At 52.3% G+C, this 19,995-nt stretch overlaps 2 protein-coding genes across 4 annotated transcripts in view; one reads left to right on the forward strand and one right to left on the reverse strand.

Moving 5' to 3' along the window:
* LOC136316758 (F-box-like/WD repeat-containing protein TBL1X) overlaps positions 1–6,633 on the reverse strand; it is a 237,639-nt gene extending 231,006 nt beyond the window's left edge. For 2 of the 3 annotated variants that reach the window (XM_066248905.1, XM_066248903.1), the window contains exon 1: positions 4,225–4,472. The gene's annotated coding sequence lies outside the window, so the exon portion shown is untranslated. Of the gene's footprint in view, positions 1–4,224; positions 4,473–6,498 lie in introns of those variants that run through there. The other variant, XM_066248904.1, reaches the window with a different exon arrangement.
* On the forward strand, positions 497–18,142 carry LOC136317874 (WAS/WASL-interacting protein family member 1-like). The gene is made up of 3 exons (XM_066250579.1): positions 497–548; positions 3,750–4,758; positions 17,236–18,142. Exons 1-3 carry the CDS (start codon positions 497–499, stop codon positions 18,140–18,142), a joined length of 1,968 nt encoding a protein of 655 aa, XP_066106676.1.
* The last annotated feature ends 1,853 nt before the right edge of the window (positions 18,143–19,995 follow it).

A 19,995-nucleotide genomic window follows, 5' to 3' on the forward strand; every position in this document is an offset into this window, starting at 1 on the left:
TAATGTCCAAAGCGCCTGTGTCTCGGAATGTGAAAATTCATACTAGGTCGTCTGTCCAGAAGGCAAGATAAGGCCAAGTTCAGGAGCTGGGCTTCTGGAATCAGACCACCTTCCCTGCACTGCACGTCAGCAAGTTACCTGGCGTCTTTCAGCACGAGTGGTCTCTGCTATAGAAAGGAAATAATAACTGCTTCTCATTGAGTGTCGGGACTGTCAGTTCCTCAGGGCATGGCATTCAAGTCCCACACGGACAATTATTCTATTCACACAAGAGCAACAGCCAAAATTCACAATTTTAAAAACGCACACACGTTCCCTTGCCCTGCTCACCTCCCACTGCCCAGAGAGTAATGCCACCTGAGTTCCCCTGCCAGTCTGTCCACACTTAGAAAACAAGGCTCAGAAACATGCACGATGGAGCAGGAAGGGGGAGGTGGTCCCTCCACCAGTGCAGCCCAAATGAGGGGGCTTTGCTAGCCCAGCATCACCTGTCACGATGCACCTGGACTCTGACATTGGAATTGCTAAGCCACTCCGAGAGCTAGGAGGTACTCGGCCACTCTCCTAACAGCCCCGGAGGCTGACGCACGTTGGAATAGCACAGCTGAGGAAAACAGAGCTCAGGTAGGAATGCCCAAACTTTCAGAAGGCATCAGGTTTGGGAGATTTAGGAATCCACGTAGGACACTTACGTGGTGGTGTTGATGATGCTTGGACTGACCCAGCCCTGCATAAAAGCGCAGAGCCCACCCCAGGGCCCTGCGGGCCCAGCAGAGTACTGCGGCATTCCATTCCATTTTTTAATGGAATATTTACCCACCGCTAAAAAGGGGAGGGACCCCTCCATAAAATGCTCTCCTATGGAATCATGTCATGGATGTCGCTGGCAGGAAAGACCCCAAATTCTGAAACTTTCACTTTTAGCTCTCTTCACAAGGTGACTGTTGGGCAGATAAAATGTATTATGCTCACTTTGTTAAAGATGGCGTTGCCTTGCCCAGGTGATATTAACGTGTATTGAGAATCATGCCTCAGATAAGTGACTGTATTAGAGACTTCCCTATTTTGTATATTGAATTAAAGGTTTTGATTTCTACGCTATAAAATGGGGGCAGAACAAGAGCTTGGGCTCTTGGTTCCTGAGATTGGAGGAGAGAGCAGAGAGCAGAAAGAGGCCACGTGGAATAGGCCAGGAGAAGCAGCTAAGATGGCGGAGTGCTGAGTGAGATGCCGGTTTGGGTACAGTTAGTATCTGGGATAAGGAAGGAGATGGGGAACTGAGAAGAATAAGGCTGGTGAGCTAGAAACCTTTGATTCTAGGAAACTCGGATAAGTCAGTGGCTTTGTAAGCACTGAATGTGAGTGGGTTTTGGAGCCCAGTGTTTATTTTTACTTGCCTGCGGGGTGCAAGCTAGAATTAAAGATGACAGCCCATCAGTTTTTGGCTCCATTGTTTCTTTACCTACTGTCTGAATCTGATGCGAACCTGCATCTGATGGGCCGGGCGGCTGCTGTGATGGTGGCCGTGGCTCCTGGCTTTACAGTGACTATTATCATTATCATTTCTTCTTTAAGATGAATGACAGAGCCTGACCTGTGGTGGCACAGGGGATAAAGCGTCGACCTGGAAATGCTGAGGTTGCCGGTTCAAAACCCTGGGCTTGCCTGGTCAAGGCACATATGGGAGTTGATGCTTCCAGCTCCTCCCCCACTTCTCTCTCTCTCTCTGTTTCTCCCTTGCCTCTCTAAAATGAATTAAAAAAAATTTTTTTTTTTAAAAGATGAATGACAGAGCCCTGGTGTTGGGCAGATAAAATGTATTATGCTCACTTTGTTAAAGAGGCCATTGCCCAAGTGATATTAATGTGTGTTGAGAATCCTTGTAGCCTGGGGCTTGGTTTTGGGATTAAGCCTTTCCCACCCTTTTTGATGTGGGTGGTACAATCCAATCATGCCTCAGAGAAGTGACTGTATTAGAGACTTCCCTATTTTGTATATTGGATTAGAGGTTGTGAAGCTACAGTATAAAATGGGGGCAGAATGGAGTTTGTGCTCTTGGTTCCTGAGGTTAGAAAAGAGAGCAGAGGAGAGCAGAGAAAGGCCACGTGGAGGAGGCCAGGAGAAGCAGCCAAGATGGCGGAGTGCTGAGTGAGAAGCCAGTTTGTGTAGAGTTTGTATCTGGGATAAGGAAGGAGATAGGGAACTGAGGAGAAGGCTGGTGAGCTAGAAACCTTTGATTCTAGGAAACTCGGATAAATCAGTAGCTTTGTGAGCACTGAATGTGATTGGGTTTTGGAGCCCAGTGTGTATTTTTTACTTGCCCGCCAGGTGCAAGCTAGAATTAAAGACTATGGCCCACCAGTTTGTGGCTCCGTTGTTTCTTTACCGACTGTCCGAATCCAATGCGAACCTGCACTGGCCGGGCTGCTGTGATGGTGGCCCTGGCTGTGTCACCTGGCTTTACACCTGGCCAGGTGGGTCAGTGGATAAAGCATGGACCCAGGGTGGCAGAGGTTATGGGTTTAACGCCCCCCTCCCGCCCACCACCATTAAGGACACATATGAGAAGCAATCAATGAGCACACAACTAAATAGAACTAAGTGGAACAAGTTAATGCTTCCTTTTCTCTCTCTCTCTCTCTCCAATTAATGGTGAACAAAAAAAAAACACCACAGCAGAAATGACTGAGCCCACCATGGGGGCAAAATGCACACCAGCAAATAAAACACCAGAAATCTCCATTTCTGTCCCACACGTGCGTGTTTCCATGTTTCCTGAAGAGCTGGAATCCCCTCGAGGGGGCCATTTTAATAATTAGGTCAAGAGATGAACTTTTATCCTAGGATCAGTTCTCTAGCTAACTGGTTTTTCAATGAAATCTGCAGCACACGTGCCACAGTAACATCCTTTGAAATAAAAACATCGTCTTAAGGTCTTAATTGCTCCATATCCAACATTCACCACCACCACCACCACCACCTCCACCCCGGCCCAATCGCCTCTTTTCTAGGAACGACTAACTGTAAACTTTTCATAAAACCGTCATAGCCATTGGTAGCCCGAAGCCTCAGCTTGGGACCTTAGACCAGCGCCCCTCTCCCCCCCCCCACCCGGGGTCTGGAGTCCCGCCCCTCCGCCTCCAGGTTAAACCCGGGGACCCTGGCTGGTACCTCCGGTGAAACCCGTCCAGAGAAGTGAGGTTAAGCCACATGTGACAATACCAGGCACAGAAGGTTGCAGATGCGATGGAGGCTGGGTTCTGTTTCCTTTGGGGTTTTGCTGCACAACATCACCGACTGGAGGAAATGGCACCTCTGAATCCAACTTTGTGGGATTTCCAATGCTCTCGGGCGGGAGAACGCGGGGCGGTGCAGGGAGCGAGCCTGGGCCAGAGCCTGTAGGCGCCGAGGCGACACACGTGAAGCCCAGGTCCCATGCCAGCGCGGGGGGGCCTCTAGCGACCCCAAATTGTCACATGCCCCGCGGCCGCCGACACCCGAAGACGCACTTCCCCCACCCCGTTCTGAGCACTGGCCCGCAGTGGGGAAAGTCCCTTGGGGAGTAGGACCCGGCATGCGGACCTGGGGTCACCCCTTCCTCGAACCTCCGAGCAACAGGTCTGCACCCTCCTGGACCGCGCCAGAACAGGGGCGCCCCCAACCCACCAATGTCGCCCCCAGCCCAGTCCCCTCGCTCGGGCTGGGGGACTCCCCACTTCCTTAACAGTTTCTGCGCCTCGGAAACACAGCAGCCGGGCACCACTCCACCGCGCGCCGCCGCGCAGCCACTGGGTCCCGGACAGGCCGGCCGGCGCCCGGGGATGAATGGGGCTCCTCTCCCCCAAGGGGGAGCCCGCGGCGCCTCATATTGGCCCACAACCCCAGGGGCGGCAGACAAAGGGCGCCGGGGGGACAGGTCCAGCGCCTCCCCAAACTTACCGGACGCCTCCCCCTACCCAAAACTAAGGAGCCCCCGCCAGACTCCGCCAGCGACCCACGCGCCGGCACTTCGGAGAACGGCCACACCAGGGTATTGTTCGGCCTGCAGGGAGCGCGCCGCACCCCAGCCCGAGCCCGGAGGACAGTTGGGGACCTGCCCCTCCAGAGCCCCGGCGATGGGTGGAGCAGACGGGCGCCCCGAGCCGCCGGCCAGGCCCCCCAGCCCGAGAAGTTTGCACCCCCTCCCCGCGCCGCCCGCCCGCCTGCCGGGCCCCGCGCACTCACCTCGCCGCGGGCAGGGCAACTTGTGGGGCGCCACCGCGCCCGAGCCGGGCTGAGCCGCGGCCGAGGAAGGCCCGCGCCCCGGAGCAGCCGCGGGCCGCCCCCGGGCCGCCCCCGCCCCGCCGCCGCCGCCGAGTCCCGAGAGGCGCGGGCGCTGGAAAGTTTCGGTGCCGAATGGCGGCCGAGGGCGCGGCGGCGGCGGGGCGGGGGCTCTGGCGGCTCCTCGCTCCCGAGCGGAGAGTGGGGGGAGGGGGCGGCGGCGGCAGCAGCGGCGGAGGGCGGGACAGCGGGAGGGACCGGCACGGGCACTAACCTCCGCAAGAGCGCCAACCCTGGCCTGGAGGACTGCGGCGGGGGGTGGCCGCCCCGGCCTCCCCTCCCCCAAACCCTTACGCGGCGGGAGGAGCGCCGCGTCCCCATCGGCCCCGCCCCTGCGCCCTGGGGGGGCCGCGTCCCCAGCCAGCCCCTCCTCCACTGTGGGGGAATCTGCGACCCTGCAGCCCTCGCCCGGAGCGCTGTCCTGGCCCCACGCCTAGGGTGGGTGAGGGGAACGCGAACCTCTCCCTCCTGACTCGGAACCTGGAACTGTGTCCCTTCCCGTGGCCCCCAGTGGGGAGAAAGGGAACGCGGGCCTACCCCTCTCCAATTCCAAACCGAGCCTTCTCCCCCACTGTCCCGAGGAGACCGGAACCGAGCCACCCCCACCCCAAGGTTTCCATTGGAGAGGGGAACCCCGGCCAGTCCCAGCGTGCTACCCTCCCCCACGTCAAAGGAGAAACCGGCCGCCCAGCTGCCCTAACAGAACCCCAGGCAACTTGCCGAAGGGGGCAACGCCCTCAAAATCAGCGGCTTAAAGGACACCCCAATGGTCTTTCCCCCACCCGGAAAAGTGGAGGCCCGGACCTTTGTAAAACAGCTCCTGGGAACAGCCAGACATTTTCTGGGGAAAGAAACTCAGACACACAGAGGTAGAGGCTAGGAGATATGGTGTGGGGGCTCCAGGGATTGTGGAGAAGCTCCCCCACCCTTGTGCCCACCTGTTGGTCAAATGAGTTTGTAAATATGATATATGTCTTTGCTCACTTGTGGTTTGTGTTGGGTGTGGGGGACGGACTGTGGGTAGGCAGGGTCGTTGTAGCCTAGGGTTTATTTTTAAGACTGGGCTTTTCCCCACACCCTTGACTGATTGTATGATCTGGGTGGTGCACTCTCATGAGGAATCCAATTATGCCTCGGATGAGCGGCTTTGTATCGGAGACTGCCTTGTTTGTACATTGGATTACCGGTTTTTGGTTTTCTACACTATAAAGTGGGACAGACCAGGAGCTGGCTCACACAGTTCCTGCTATCACAATTGCAGGGGCTTCCCTGATCCCTTGCCCTTCCTGGGAAAAGCTGGTTTTCTGCTTTTCCCTTGTCTTCTTTAGTGGTTTGCCTGCTTGGTGAGACACCAATAAATAGGATGGCCCACCATCCTCCGACTCTGCCATCTCTTTACTGTCTGCCTGAATCCAATGGGAACCTGCATGTGAATGGCCACGATGGTGGCTCCTGGCCTTACACCACCCCTACCCGCACCCTCACCCTCACCCTCAGATTAAAGACCTCGGGCCTTTCCAAAGTGTTTTATTTTGCAATGGCTGAAACGGCCCAGCCCTGGAGCACCCAAGTCCCCAGCATCCCTTCCTCCCCTCTGGTTCGGTAGTGACTGCCTTAATTCAATTAAACAGACATCCGCGCCCACCTCCCGCATCTTGGGTGTCTGCTTTCTTGAATATTTTAAGTAAGTTGGTCCCTCCCTTTGGTGTATAATGAGCTTCTCGCTAAGAGCCCAGTACACTCAGCATTTCAGACTGGAACCTCACTTGCTCTTTTCTGGGACACTGGGCCATTTGTTGTTCTTGTGGCTGGGGGGAGGAGGCCCCTGGGTGCGTTTTTAAGGAGAGAGTCCGCCATCAAAAAGGCAGACCTATGCCTGACCTGTGGTGGAGCAGTGGGATAAAGCATCGACCTGGAACACTGAGGTTGCCGGTTGGAAACCCTGGGCTTGCCTGGTCAAGGCACATATGGGAGTTGATGCTTCCTGCTCCTCCCCTTTCTCTCTCTCTCTCTCCCCTCTCTCTAAAAATCAATAAATAAAATATTTTAAAATTTTTTTAAAAAGGCGGACCTAAACATTACCCTGCATATATTATATATTGCTGTAAAATGTCAATGATGTAAAATGACTGTTGCTACACCATTATTATAGCACATCAATAAAAAATCCACACTTACACTGTCTCCATAGTTGTGCATCAGCAGAATAAGATTGTGCCTTATTATCTATGAGCTGCCATTCAGGGCCCCCCAAAAGGATGTTGCGAGGCCTTCCCTTGAGCCTGCCCTTCCTTGCTCCCCGGCTCCCTGGGCTTGAGCAGACTGTTGCTGAGGTATTACATGCAACCGAAAAAACCAAGGGTGCAATAGAAAACCCCAGCGAGCTCATGATGCAACCCTGCCCGGGTTACACGTGCTTCCCTGCCCCCACCGCCTGCTGTTGGCAGCGCCGCGTTTTTTCCGCCTGTAGGGTCACATTGTGGTTGATTGATTCTCCTTTCGCCTTGCTCAGTCATTCAGATTTGGAAAGTAAATAACAAGTTGACAGCAATACAGCTTTCGGCTTTACCCCGACGCGGAACCGCGGTACCGCACACTCTGGAGTAGCCGCGCAGAGGAAAAAAAAAAAAACTGGCCCTCTCCTCTTTGCTGGCCAGCCCTTGTCCTTAGCAGCCTGGAAATTACAAACGGAACTTAGTTTAAAGGCCTCTTTGTATGTTTTGATTACTAGGCAGGTGCCAATCATGTAACGTGTGGGAAAGCGAAGAAAGTCCTCACTCCAAACTACAGCTGTTCTTAGGTAAGTAACAGTGCAGGTGAGCTCACCCTGTTTGTTGATGTTCCAATAATCCCGCTGGTCTTCTAGCGGGTTAGCAGGTTAGCCCCTTGATCACAGACTCGTAAACCCCTCTGCCCCCACGGAACTCTGAAAGACCTCAGACGGGAAAAGAGACCTGAAATGCTAGAAGGGTGGGTGGTAGGGGCTAAGTCATTTTAACTGTTTTGAAGGTTTTCCAAGTGTGCAGGCCGGCAAGGTGGGAGGAGCCGAGGACAAGGGAAGTGGGTCGAGGAGGAAGGGGACCAGTGCTTTCAGATAAAAATGAACATTAATATACGCCCGTGAGCAGCAGTAGTTTCCACAGGGACCTGCTGCTGCACGATATCTACCTTTTAAACAGCTGTTTCTGACTGCTGACTGGGGGGGGGGGGCGGCTGGAAGGTAAAAAGCTGCTTGCTAATGGTGTCAGTATTAACCCTGTACAGGAGCCAACATTAGCCACACAAATACATTGAACTAATAAAGAATACGCTTTTTAAACAAACGGTGCTAAAAATAACATGGATCTCCATATGCAAAACATAATAATGATAGCCTAGCTACAGATAATACACTTTTCACCAAAATGAACTCAAAATGTAAAAAGCCAAAGTATAAAACTCCCCAGAAGACGACACAGGATAAAAATCTAGATGGTGAGTTTTTAAATACAATGCCAAAAGCGTGATTCATGAAAAAAAAATATTTTTTTTTGATACGTTGGACTTCATTAAAATTAAAAAGGTCTGCACTGCATAAGACAGTTAAAAGAATGAAAAGACAAGCCAAACTGTGGAAGAAAAATGTTTCCAAAATCCATTTTTTGATAAAGGATTCTATCCAAAATATACAGAGAACTGCTACAACTCAGCAGTAAGAAAATAATGAAATTTTTAAATGGGCAAAAGATCTGAAAAAAACAAACACCAAAGAGATATACAAATGGCAAATAAGCATATAAAAAAAAGATGCTGGGCGTCTTATGGCACTAGGAAAGTGCACATTAAAGCAAAATACCAGTGCATGTCTATTCAAACGGCCAAAAATATGTATTTTTACATGCCAACCGCAAATGCTAATGGCAGTCAGAACAACAGGAACTCCGATACACTGCTGATGGGAGTGCAGAATGGTCCCGCCCCTTGGGAAGACAGTCTGGCATTGTCTTAGAAAGCTAAACAGTGTTATCATACAATCCACCAGTCATGCTTCTCTAGGTATTTACCCAAGGAAGTTAAAAACTTGCGTTTACCCAAAAACCTGCACAGGAATGTACACAAGCAACTTTATTCATCACTGTCAAAACTTGGAAGCAACAGAGATGCCCTTCGGTAGGTGAGGGGATCCATCGCGTTCCATATTCCAGACAATGGAATATTTACTATGCACGGCTGAAAAGAACGAACCTTAACTGCATACAGCCAAGTGAAAGTACCCAATCTGAAAGGGCTATATCCTGCGTGATTCCAAGTCTATGACATTTCGGGAAAGGTAAAACTAAAAAGATCAGTGCTTGATGGCGGCATGACTAGGCGGAACCCAGAGAGAGGATTTTCTGGGCAGCGAGCTACCACTTTGCATGAGACTGTAATACTGGACATGTGACATTTCGCCTTTGTCCAAACAGGTAGAAGTGTATGACACAAAGCCTGAATTCTAATGTCAACTATGCATTTTATCAATATGGGTTTGTTAATTGTACCGAATGTACCACACTTAGGAAAAATGTTAACCACTCATGGGAGCTGTATGTTTGTGTGTGGGGGAGGTGAACTCTCTGTTTATTAGTGAGGAAACTGTCTGTACTATATGCTGTATCGTTCTGTGAAACTCCACAGGAACAGGTGAATAGAACACAGGCAGGCACAAAGGGACAAGCATGGGAGGCACACAGGAAGGAGGCCGTCTACACCCCAAGGCTTATAGAGGACTTGGGAGAGAATGGACCTGCCCACACCTTGTTCTTGAACTTCCAGCCTCCAGGATGGTGAGAAGACAAACGTCTGTTGTTTAAAGCACTAGGTCTGTGGTGCTTTGCTGTGACAAGCTGAGCAGACTAGTGCATGTGAGTTAGGTCTTCCCATTTGGAGTGTCGCATTCAGTTCACCTCGACTGACAGCACCTTGTATTTGGCATGAGGGTGTTTCGTGCACAGTATTGAACTTGATTCTCCCAGTAATACTGCAGGGCAGGGATCTTTATCGCCAATATGCACAGAAGACCAGATTCAAGTGGTTAAATTAAAAAAAAAATAGAAGGAGGGGCTTTGTAGCCATTCGTATGCCTCAGTCTTTTTTTGCAATTTAGTAAATATTGTTTCTAAATGCAGAAAGTAGTACATTGAGTCACACAAACCCCCCATTGTGTTGAAATAGTTATCAAATGTTTCAGGAATTCTGAGTCATGCATGTGCTCCTTTGCAATATTTCCAATAGTAAGCTGTAGAGGCGATTCTAGAAACTTCAGCATTTTCAGAGGAGGGCTGAGGGTAAACAGAACCTCCCACTTGGGAAGATATATCAGCGGGCTGTTGGCAACAAGTTGGCAACAAATTAAAGATCCTGTGAATGCTACTGTCTTTCATTCTCTGCATTCATAGTTGTCAGAAAGGCTACATACATTTCAGCTAGTGGTTAGAGACCAGAGCTGCAGGGTGTCCCCAGTCCAGTTCATGCAGCCCCTGAAATCTCTGCCTGGGACCTTCCTGCTGGGACAAAAGGCAGAAGCTGGACTCTGTGGCTCCCTGTTGGCCCCCTGCCTACTTGGATTCATTCACACCCCCACCATCGACCCCCTCCTGGAGGACGTGGGCTGGGATAGTTGGGTGAGGCGAGTCGAATGGGCCTCCAAAAAATCAGTCATGAAAACAAATAATGTTATAATGCCATATTTTAATACTCAAAATATCAAAATGTCAGATGAAGACAGACTCGAACCCCGCCAGGTGCCCTATTCCAGGCATGGGGAACGGGTAATTAAAAAGACAGGCAAAGTCCCCTGCCCTGGTGGAGTGTCTAGGACAGGAGTCGGCAGATGGCAGCTCCGGGGCCTGTTTTCAGACAGCTCCCAAGCTAAGGACACACTATTAAAGTGTGTGTGGGGGGGAAATAAAAGAACATAGATACTTTGTGACTTGAAAATGATTTGAAATTTGAATTTCAGTGTCTGTAAATGAAGTTTCATCACAACACAACGTAAGCACCCCGTTCCTTTAAGGCGGATATAATAGCACCCAGGTACTTGAGGCATCTCCCTCACCGCCCCATACAGAGAAATCATCAATAACATCTACTCTCGGCCCTGGCCAGTTGGCTCAGTGGTAGAGCGTTGGCCTGGCGTGCAGGGGTCCCAGGTTCGATTCCCGGCCAGGGCACACAGGAGAAGCACCCATCTGCTTCTCCACCCTTCCCCCTCTCCTTCCTCTCTGTCTCTCTCTTCCCCTTCCGCAGCCAAGGCTCCATTGGAGCAAAGTTGGCCCGGGCCCTGAGGATGGCTCCGTGGCCTCTGCCTCAAGCGCTAGAATGGCTCTGGTTGCAACAGAGCAACACCCTAGATGGGCAGAGCATCGCCCCCTGGTGGGCGTGCCGGGTGGATCCCGGTCGGGTGAATGCGGGAGTATGTTTGACTGCCTCCCCGTTTCCAACTTCAGAAAATTACCAAAAATAAAAAAGTAAAAATAAATAACGTCTACTCTCTGGCCTGCTGCAGAGCGTGCTGACCCTCTTTTATACAAGACGGAATGATTCAAGATTTCTCACATAGCTTTCTAACTTCTTTCTAAGAAACCCTTTAATTTTTTAAAATTTATCTTAGAGAGAGATGAAGGGAGAAAGAGAGAGAGAGAAACATTGGTTTTTGTTGTTGTTGTCCCACTCAATTGTGCATTCATTGGTTGATTCTTGTACGCACCCTGACCTAGAATCAAACCCACAGCTTTGGTGTATCAGGACAATGCTCTAACCAACTGAGCTACCTAGCCGGGGAGAAAATGTCTTTTTCTTTATTAGTGTATGTTTTCAAAAGGATGTCAGAATACTTTCAATTAAAGAATATCCTTTTGCCTGACCAGGCAGTGGTGCAGTGGATAGAGCGTCAGACTGGGATGCGGAGGGCCCAGGTTCGAGACTTCGAGGTCACCAGCTTGAGTGTGGGCTCATCTGGTTTGAGCAAAAGCTCACCAGCTTGGACCCAAGGTCGCTGGCTTGAGCAAGGGGTTACTCGGTCTGCTGAAGGCCCGTGGTCAAGGCACATATGAGAAAGCAATCAATGAACAACTAAGGTGTCGCAACAAAAAACTGATGATTGATGCTTCTCATCTCTCTCCATTCCTGTCTGTCTGTCCCTTTCTATCCCTCTCTCTGACTCTCTCTCTGTAAAAAAAAAAAAAAAAAGAATACCCTTTTCATCCATGTTTAAGAAGAAAGAAAGAGAACTGTGGTGGCGAAGGACGCAGAGACTGTCTGTGGGAACCTAGCCCATCGGGTCAGTGGATGGTGGTGGAGTCTAGAAATGCATGGGGACTCTGGCACGGCCACCCACTCAGAGAGGGTAAAGGTCATCAGACGAACTCAGCAAAATTAAATGTATTCTGCACATGCTGCCAAACAAAGAGAGCACTAAGTGATATAGCAACTACAAGTTTTCTCTACGTAACAAAGCCTTTTAGCTTTCTAAACCTTTTCAAAGCAACCTTGGAAGCGGCTGAGTAGACACAGTTACGAGCGCCTTCATTTTCCAAAGGAGGAAACCTGCGTCTCACAGAGGTTAGTGGCTCTGTCAACGTGACCGCCCACTCACTGGCTTCAGACTGATGTATTGTCGGACCCTTCGGAGGTCAGAAGTCTCAAATGGGTGTCACTGGACTCTGGCTGCCCAGAGCCCACCTTCCTTGGCACATGACCCCACCTTGGTCCTATCCTTCTCACACCTGTCACTCCCCCCCACCCCCCGCCTCCTTCTTCCAATCTCCTGCGACTAGACAGGACCAGCTGTGCAACCCACGACCACCTCTGCCCTGCAAGGTTCTGGATTGAGTCACATCTTCAAAGTCTCTTTTGCCAAAAAAGGTGACATCACAGCTTCTAGGGCATCAAGGTGTGGACATCAGAGGCAGCCATATTCTGCCTTCCACAGTGTGGCCTTGTCGAGTGTCTGATCCTAAAAGGGGGCGCAGGCGACTCAAATCCAGCTCCCCCGATTCCAGACCCTGCAACTTTATTAGCAGGAAATAATTCTTCTCTCTCAGGGAACAATTTCAGAGCCTGCCCACCCAGCAACATCCCAAAACTCGGCACAAAACGGTACCTGCATTTAGTCAAAGTGACCGTGACCAGGGAACATTCCGATTATCTTCAAATAATACATGGCTATTATAGTTACAAAACAATGGGAGATTACAGGTTTTAAAAGGCTGTCCCACCTCCTCTCTCTCTGGTAAGTACATTTCATTGTAAGAAGTTAGGTGCTTTTTTCCCTATTCCCTTTGTTTTCACTTCTGCATTCTCATTTTTAAAACTCACCCCAGTTCCTGGCCGGTGGCTCAGTGGATAGAGCATCATCCTGGAGTGTGCACATCCCATGTTTGATCCCTGGTCAGGGCACACAGGGGAAGCGACCATCTGCTTCTTCCCCCTCCCCTTGCTGTCTCTCCTCCCCTTCTGCAGCCAACCAATCCCCTTCTCGATTGGTTCCAACATGGTCCCAGGGGCACTGAGGATGGCTCCACTGGAGCACATCAGCCTCAGGCACTGAAAATAGTTCAGTACTGGAGCATTGGCCCCAGATGGGGTTGCCGGGTGGATCCTGGTTGGGGCACATGCAGAAGTCTGTCTCTCTATCTCCCCTCCTCTCACCTAAAACAAAACAAAACAAAACAAAACAAACAAACAAACAAAAACCTTACCCTAGAGACAGATCATGGGAGAGAGGATAATTTTTATAAATAGTTGTTGCACAAAATCAACTCCCACATAGGCAGCTTGAGACCACATTGACAAAGAAAATAGAGCAGGTAAAGGAAAACTCCCCGGCCAGGTGGCTCAGCTGGTTAGAGCGTTGTTCCAATACACCAAGGTTGGGAGTTCCATCCCCGGTCAGGGCACACACAGGAATCAATGAATACATGCAATTCCTTCTTCTGTCTCTCCATAGATCATCTCTGTCTTCCTTCTTCTCTCTCTAAAATCAATTTAAAAAATTAAAATGAGAAAAGCACAGGCGAACCTACCTGGAGGTGGACTGTTTGCATTTTCCTCTGGTGCCTTTGTCATAAAGCCATTTCGATGTTGTTTTTTGCAAAATGAGCAGCCATCTGGTAATACTGGGTATATGGCATGTGCAAATACTCCCTGGCCATTCCCTCCTACGGCTCTACACAAGAGAAAGGAAAATGCCTATTCACACAAAAATCCGCGTGCAAATGGCTTTATATGTGATTGTGAAAACCGGAGAACAACCCAGGTAACAGCCACAGAAGGACGGGCACACAAACCGGTCTGTCTAGACGGGAGAACTCTAATTGACGCTAAGAAGGACCATGCCTGTGACCTGGGCATCGTCAGGGATGCACCGCCACGGCTGATCCCCAAGTCAAAGGAGCTGGACTCGGCACGCAGTCTGGTGTGTGACCCCTGTACACAGGTGTTCTGGAAGAGGCAGAGCTTCTGGGTCTGAAAACGGGTCATTGGTTGCCAGGCGTGGGCGTCAGGAAAGAGGTGGACTGTAGGGAACCGTGGGGGAGTTTTGGGGTCACGGAGCTGTTCTGTATCCTGACTTGGGTCTTTGAGTCCTGTGGGTCAAAACTTCTTGAACTTTACTCCAAAAGGGTGATCTTTATAGTACATAAATTATACCTCAATAAATGTGCCTTTCAAAAAGTTTTTGTTGATTTGAGACAGAGAGAGGAAGGAAAAGAGAGAGAGAAAGAAGCATCAACTTGTGTAGTCAAAGTGTTTAGCTGCTCCACCTGGTTCTGTACTCATTGATTGCTCCTCATATGTGCCCTGACCGGGAATTGAACCCGTGACCTCTGGCTGAGCCACCTGCCCAGGGCCAATAAATTTGACTTTAGGAAAAAAAAAAGAAAAGAAAAGCTAGCACATTCGAGGAGCACCCTATACAGCTTAACGGAAGTCCTTCTTTTCCTTTGTTGCTATTATTTTCACTAGATACCAGCCATCTGATAACCTCAGATGGCCAAGGTCATGCATAATTCTTTAAATGTCCCTGAGGGAGGAGGGAGGGAACTAACATTTTTGAGATAATAATGAAAGAATCAGTCACATTCCTAGAAATCACTACTTCCAATGAAAGCCACCCACCGCCCACCCCCACTCAGCAGCTCACACCAGCACCTAGCCGCCCAGTTGTCCAGGTGCGGGGGCTCACGAGTAAGAAACGCTTTCTGGTATGAGAAAAAACAAGAACTGTGCTTCACAAAGGTCATTTCCTCGGCAGAGATCCCCTTGGACGCTGAACATGACTAGATAATCCCAAAGTGGTTTGAGTTTTGAAATGTTCAAGCTGTCCCCAGCACGGTAGCAGTTGAGAATGTGAAGGTGTCACATAGAAGGTAAGACTACGAAACACGATTGCATGTCCCCTACCCCCCTGTGGTTTCACAAAGACATTCCAGCTGCTGCTCGAGGTACACGCCTTGAGTCTGGAGGGTTCCTGGTGTTTTTTGTGGGAACATCATATATACATCCAATGAAATGTAAATGAAAACTTGACGTGTGAAAATCCATGAGCCCGCCTGACCTTGGAAAATCATCAGACACACCCAAACGGAGGGACATCCTGCAAAACACCCAACGGTCGTTCCTCAAAACTGTCAAGTCATCGAAAATGAGGAAGGAGAGAGACCCTGTCACAGCCCAGAGGAGTCCAGCGGGACGTGCAGTGTGGTGTCCCGATGGAACCCTGGGGCAGAAGAAGCACATGAGTGAGGGAAAGTAGGGGACCTGATACCGTGGACAGTTTAGTCCAGTGGTCAGCAAACTCATTAGTCAGCAGAACCAAATATCAACAGGACACCGACTGAAATTCCTTTTGAGAGCCAAGTTTTTTAAACTTAAACTACATAGGCAGGTACGTTCCTTATCGAGGTAGGGCCCGTACGTGGTATTTTGTGGAAGAGCCACACTCAAGGGGCCAAAGAGCCGCAGTTTGACGACCAGGGGTTTAGTCCACAACAGTGGCCCAAGGCTGATCAATTAAGTGCTCACATAAGGCGGTCATAATGGGCGGCCCTGGGGGAGGCATGAGTGGGAACCTGCAGTCCAATTATCTCTAACTCTAAAACTACTCTCAAATTTAAAAAGCTGGCTTCAATGCATTGAAATGCTCTGTGTCAGCTGACGTGAGAGAGAATGATTTTTTTTTCTTAAGTGAGAGAGAGGGAGATAGTGAGGCAGACTCCCACATGCGCCCCGACCGGGATCTACCCAGCAACCCTTGTCTGGGGTTGGTGCTTGAATCAACCGAGCTATTTTTAGCACCTGAGGCTGATATGCTGGAACCAGTCAAGCTATCCTCAGCACCTGGAGCCAATGCTCAAACCAATCAAGCCCCTGGCTGTGAGAGGGAAAGAGAGAGAGAGAAGGGGGAGAGGGAAAGAGGGAGAGAAGGGGGAGAGGGAAAGGGAGAGAAGCAGATGGTTGCTTCTCTTTTGTGCCCTGACTGGGAATCAAACCTGGGATAGCCATGCTCCAGGCCAATGCCCTATCCACTTCTGTTTGGAACATAATACACAATCCCGTTAAGAGACTGAAAAGGAAATGATTTGAGAGTTGCCGTGCACAGCAGAAAACTTTGTATATAAACAGTGTAAGCCAGGCCAGCAGAGCATAGTTCTTGTGTAACTGAAGACAAATTAAAAAAACAACAGCATGAACTGGGAGAGTCTGTCTTTCCTCCCACTTCCTGTCCGTGTCCGCTGTCCTGCCCACCCACGCCCTGGTCCGTGCTGCTCCCTAAACGGCTCCCGCATGCTCCTGCCTCGCGCCCTGCTGCCCTTCTGCACCTGTACCCCTGTCAGCACGTAGCTCCGCCCCCTCATCTTCATCACTGAGCAAGAGAGCCCCCGTTTGCTCAAACACTGTGTCCACTTCGCAGGGCTGCTGTAACAGTGTCACGACCTGAGGGTGAACGACAGCCCAGATTTACCTTGTCACACTTCTGGAGGTCACAAGTCCAAAATCAAGGAGGGCCACATCCCCATGGAAGGCTCTAGGGAAGAATACTTTCTTTCCTTTTTTAAAAAAGATTTTTATTGATTGATTTTAGAGAGAGAGTAAGGAGGAGAGAGACAGGAATACCAATGTGTTCCTACATGTGCCCTGACCAGGGATCGAACCAGCAACCTCTGTGCTTCTGGAAGATGCTCTAACCAACCAAGCTAGCTGGCCAGGGCTAGGGAAGACTTCCTTCTTGCTTTTTCTGGCTACGGGTGGCAGCCGGCAATTCTGAGAATCGCTCATTTCATAGCTGCCACACTCCCATCTCTACCTATGTTGTGTCTTCACAGAGCATCTTCTTCTGTGTGTGTGTGTGTGTGTGTGTGTCCAAATCTCCCTCTCTTTTCTCTTATAAGGACGTGAGTCATGGGGCGTGGGGGCCACCCTCATTTACGATGACCTCATCTTCACTTGATTCCATCTTCAAAGACCCTATTTCCAAAAAATGTCATTTTTGCAGGTCACCAGGGCTTAGGACCCAAATAGATCTCTCATTTGGAGGGGACACAATTCAACCCGTTGCAAACACTAATCTAGGAGTTGCTCGGGAGGGATTTTGTAGATGTGATTAAGGTCCATAATCAGTTGAGCTTAAGCAAGGGCGGTTAGGCCTAGATCAGCTGGGTGGGTCTCACACAATCTGGTAAGAGGCCTTCAGAGCAGGGCAGGGGCTGCCCTGGCAAAGAAGCAACTCCCCCAGGGACAGCGGCTTCAGTCCATTCCCAGGACAGTGCAGCCTGCCCTTCCCACCCGCACCCCCTACAAGCGCCTGCCCCTCCCACCTGCACCCCCTACAAGCGCCTGCCCCTCCCACCCGCACCCCCTACAAACGCCTGCCCCTCCCACCCGCACCCCCTACAGACGCCTGCCCCTCCCACCCGCACCCCTACAAGCGCCTGCGCCTTCCACCCGCACCCCCGACAAGCGCCTGCGCCTCCCACCCGCACCCCCCGACAAGCGCCTGCCCCGCCCACCCGCACCCCCTACAGACGCCTGCCCCTCTCACCCGCACCCCCTACAGACGCCTGCCCCTCCCACCCGCACCCCCTACAAGCGCCTGCCCCTCCCACCCGCACCCCCTACAGACGCCTGCCCCTCTCACCCGCACCCCCTACAAGCGCCTGCCCCTCCCACCCGCACCCCCTACAGACGCCTGCCCCTCCCACCCGCACCCCCTACAAGCGCCTGCCCCTCCCACCCGCACCCCCTACAAACGCCTGCCCTGCCCACCCGCACCCCCAACAAGCGCCTGCGCCTCCCACCCGCACCCCCCGACAAGCGCCTGCGCCTCCCACACTCACCCCCTACAAATGCCTGCCCCTCTCACTCGCACCCCCTACAAATGCCTGCCCCTCTCACTCGCACCCCCTACAGACGCCTGCCCCTCCCACCCGCACCCCTACAAGCGCCTGCCCCTCCCACCCGCACCCCCTACAAGCGCCTGCCCCTCCCACCCGCACCCCCTACAGACGCCTGCCCCTCCCACCCGCACCCCCTACAGACGCCTGCCCCTCCCACCCGCACCCCCTACAAGCGCCTGCCCCTCCCACCCGCACCCCCTACAAGCGCCTGCCCCTCCCACCCGCACCCCCTACAAACGCCTGCCCCTCCCACCCGCACACCTTACAAACACCATGCGTGCCTAGCCAGCCTCCCGCAACGGCCGGCACCCCCCCACCCCCACCAACTCCTGACACTAAACCTCTCCGCCTGCATCTTCGACTGGTGCTGGTTCTTGGGTGGACCCCTACTTGCTACATCAGAATAGGGGAATAATTAATTGCCTTGGATTTGTCAGACACAGAGATGCATGAGACCACCAAGCAGAATTTTCTTCTTTATCTGTAACAGTACATTGCATGAAAACGTTGATGATTTGCCCCCGACACCCTCCGAGAGAGGGTGGACGGAAACACCCAGTCGTTTATAAAGAGAACTGGGAATAAATCATCTTCAAAGCGGAAAGATGAAAGCTGGGACTTGTGTCCGCCAGCACCATCGCTCAGGTTTCTGAGTCGCTAGGTCCGGACCTTACGTCTTAACACTCACACTGAAGTCTTGGTCGGGCCTCAGTGATAAGTCCGAGTTCTCCTACAGCTGCCCCGGGAGCAACTGATAGATGCATCTGCAGAAACCCCTTCGCTGACAGCACACTCTATTGGTGAGAAGCAAGCAGGGGCGGGGCCCACATTGTAGGGGACCGTGGGACTCTTCCCTGGGGGTCCCCTGGGGGTGTGCCCCTACATCCTCGGAAACAAGCCCCTACATTCTGCTTCTTCTCTGTCCCGTCGCGCACTGGACCCAGCTTTGCTTGTGGTCACGAGGACAATGCTGGATGGCGGGCATTTTCTTTCGTCCGCTTACCCTGGGTCACTTCACCTGGGCTGGGCTGGGCTGGGCTGGGCGGGGCTGTCTGGGAGCCAGAAGGCCAGCACAGCTCTGGAGCCGTGGGGTGGATTGACCCACTGGCCCTTGCTCCTGGCGGAGACGGGATAAGGGAGCCTGTCTTCATCTGTGACTGGCAGGCAAAGCGTCCAGACCCCAGTTACAAGTTAGCGAGAGAGCAGGTCCCCACAGCAAAGCTGTGCAGTGGGCACAGCAGGAGATGGGGTGCAGGACAGGAGAGGTGGCTGTGGGCCCTGCTCCCCAGGACCCTTCCTGGCTACCCCCTGAGTCCCCAGCTGTGCCAGGGAGGGCCGGGGTTCAGGGAGCCGCCGGCTGCCAGGCTCTGCAGGCACCTGGCTCTGTGGGTCACCTGACGCGGGTCTGGTCCTGCCCAGAACCAATTTAATTATTCACGGGGAGGAAATCGGCAGTCCAGTGTCTGTTGGTCCCTGTTCTGTCTGGAAGGACTGGTCAGCAGTCTCCCTCCCCTTGGCCGAGGGAGGGCAGTTCAGTGGCTCAGTGTGTGAGCTCTGTGTGGCGAGGGGCCTCCAGGGACAGGGACCAGCTGACCGGGCTGCCCTTGCAGGGGCTGGGGGCCTCCCTGCGGGGTTGGGATGGTAGCTTCCTGCCTCTCTCCTCCATTGCTTTCTTCCTCCCTCTCTCTCCTACTGTGTTACTTTTTTGGTCACTTTCTCTTTTCTCTCCATTCTTTCCTGCCTCCCTTCCTCCTCCCTTCCTCCTCCTCCTCTTTCTCCCTCGCCACTCGATCAGTCCCAAGGCCATTGCATCATGGCTGTAACTACTATTTTATATCAAATGAGCCCACTGGCACGGGGGTGGAGGTGGACCCACCAGGACTTCACTCCCAAGCCAGATGTGCCCACGTTGCTCAGGGACACCCAGGGCAGGCTCAGAGCTCCCCAGGGGGTGAGAGGCAGAACAGCCTGCCCTCCCTTCAGACTGGCTGCACACAGGCCCCAGGCTGTGGGGTCCAGGCCCTCCCTTCAGACTGGCTGCACACAGGCCCCAGGCTGCGGGGTCCAGGCCCTCCCTGGGGTGACTGCACACAGGCCCCAGGCTGCAGGGATCAGGCCCTCCCTTCAGACTGGCTGCACACAGGCCCCAGGCTGCAGGCCAGGCCCTCCATGGGGGTGACTGCACACAGGCCCCAGGCTGTGGGGATCAGGACTCCCTGGGGGTGACTGCACACAGGCCCCAGGCTGTGGGGTCCAGGCC

This window comes from Saccopteryx bilineata, chromosome X (assembly GCF_036850765.1).
Source record: "Saccopteryx bilineata isolate mSacBil1 chromosome X, mSacBil1_pri_phased_curated, whole genome shotgun sequence".
In the NCBI taxonomy this organism is placed as follows: domain Eukaryota; kingdom Metazoa; phylum Chordata; class Mammalia; order Chiroptera; family Emballonuridae; genus Saccopteryx; species Saccopteryx bilineata.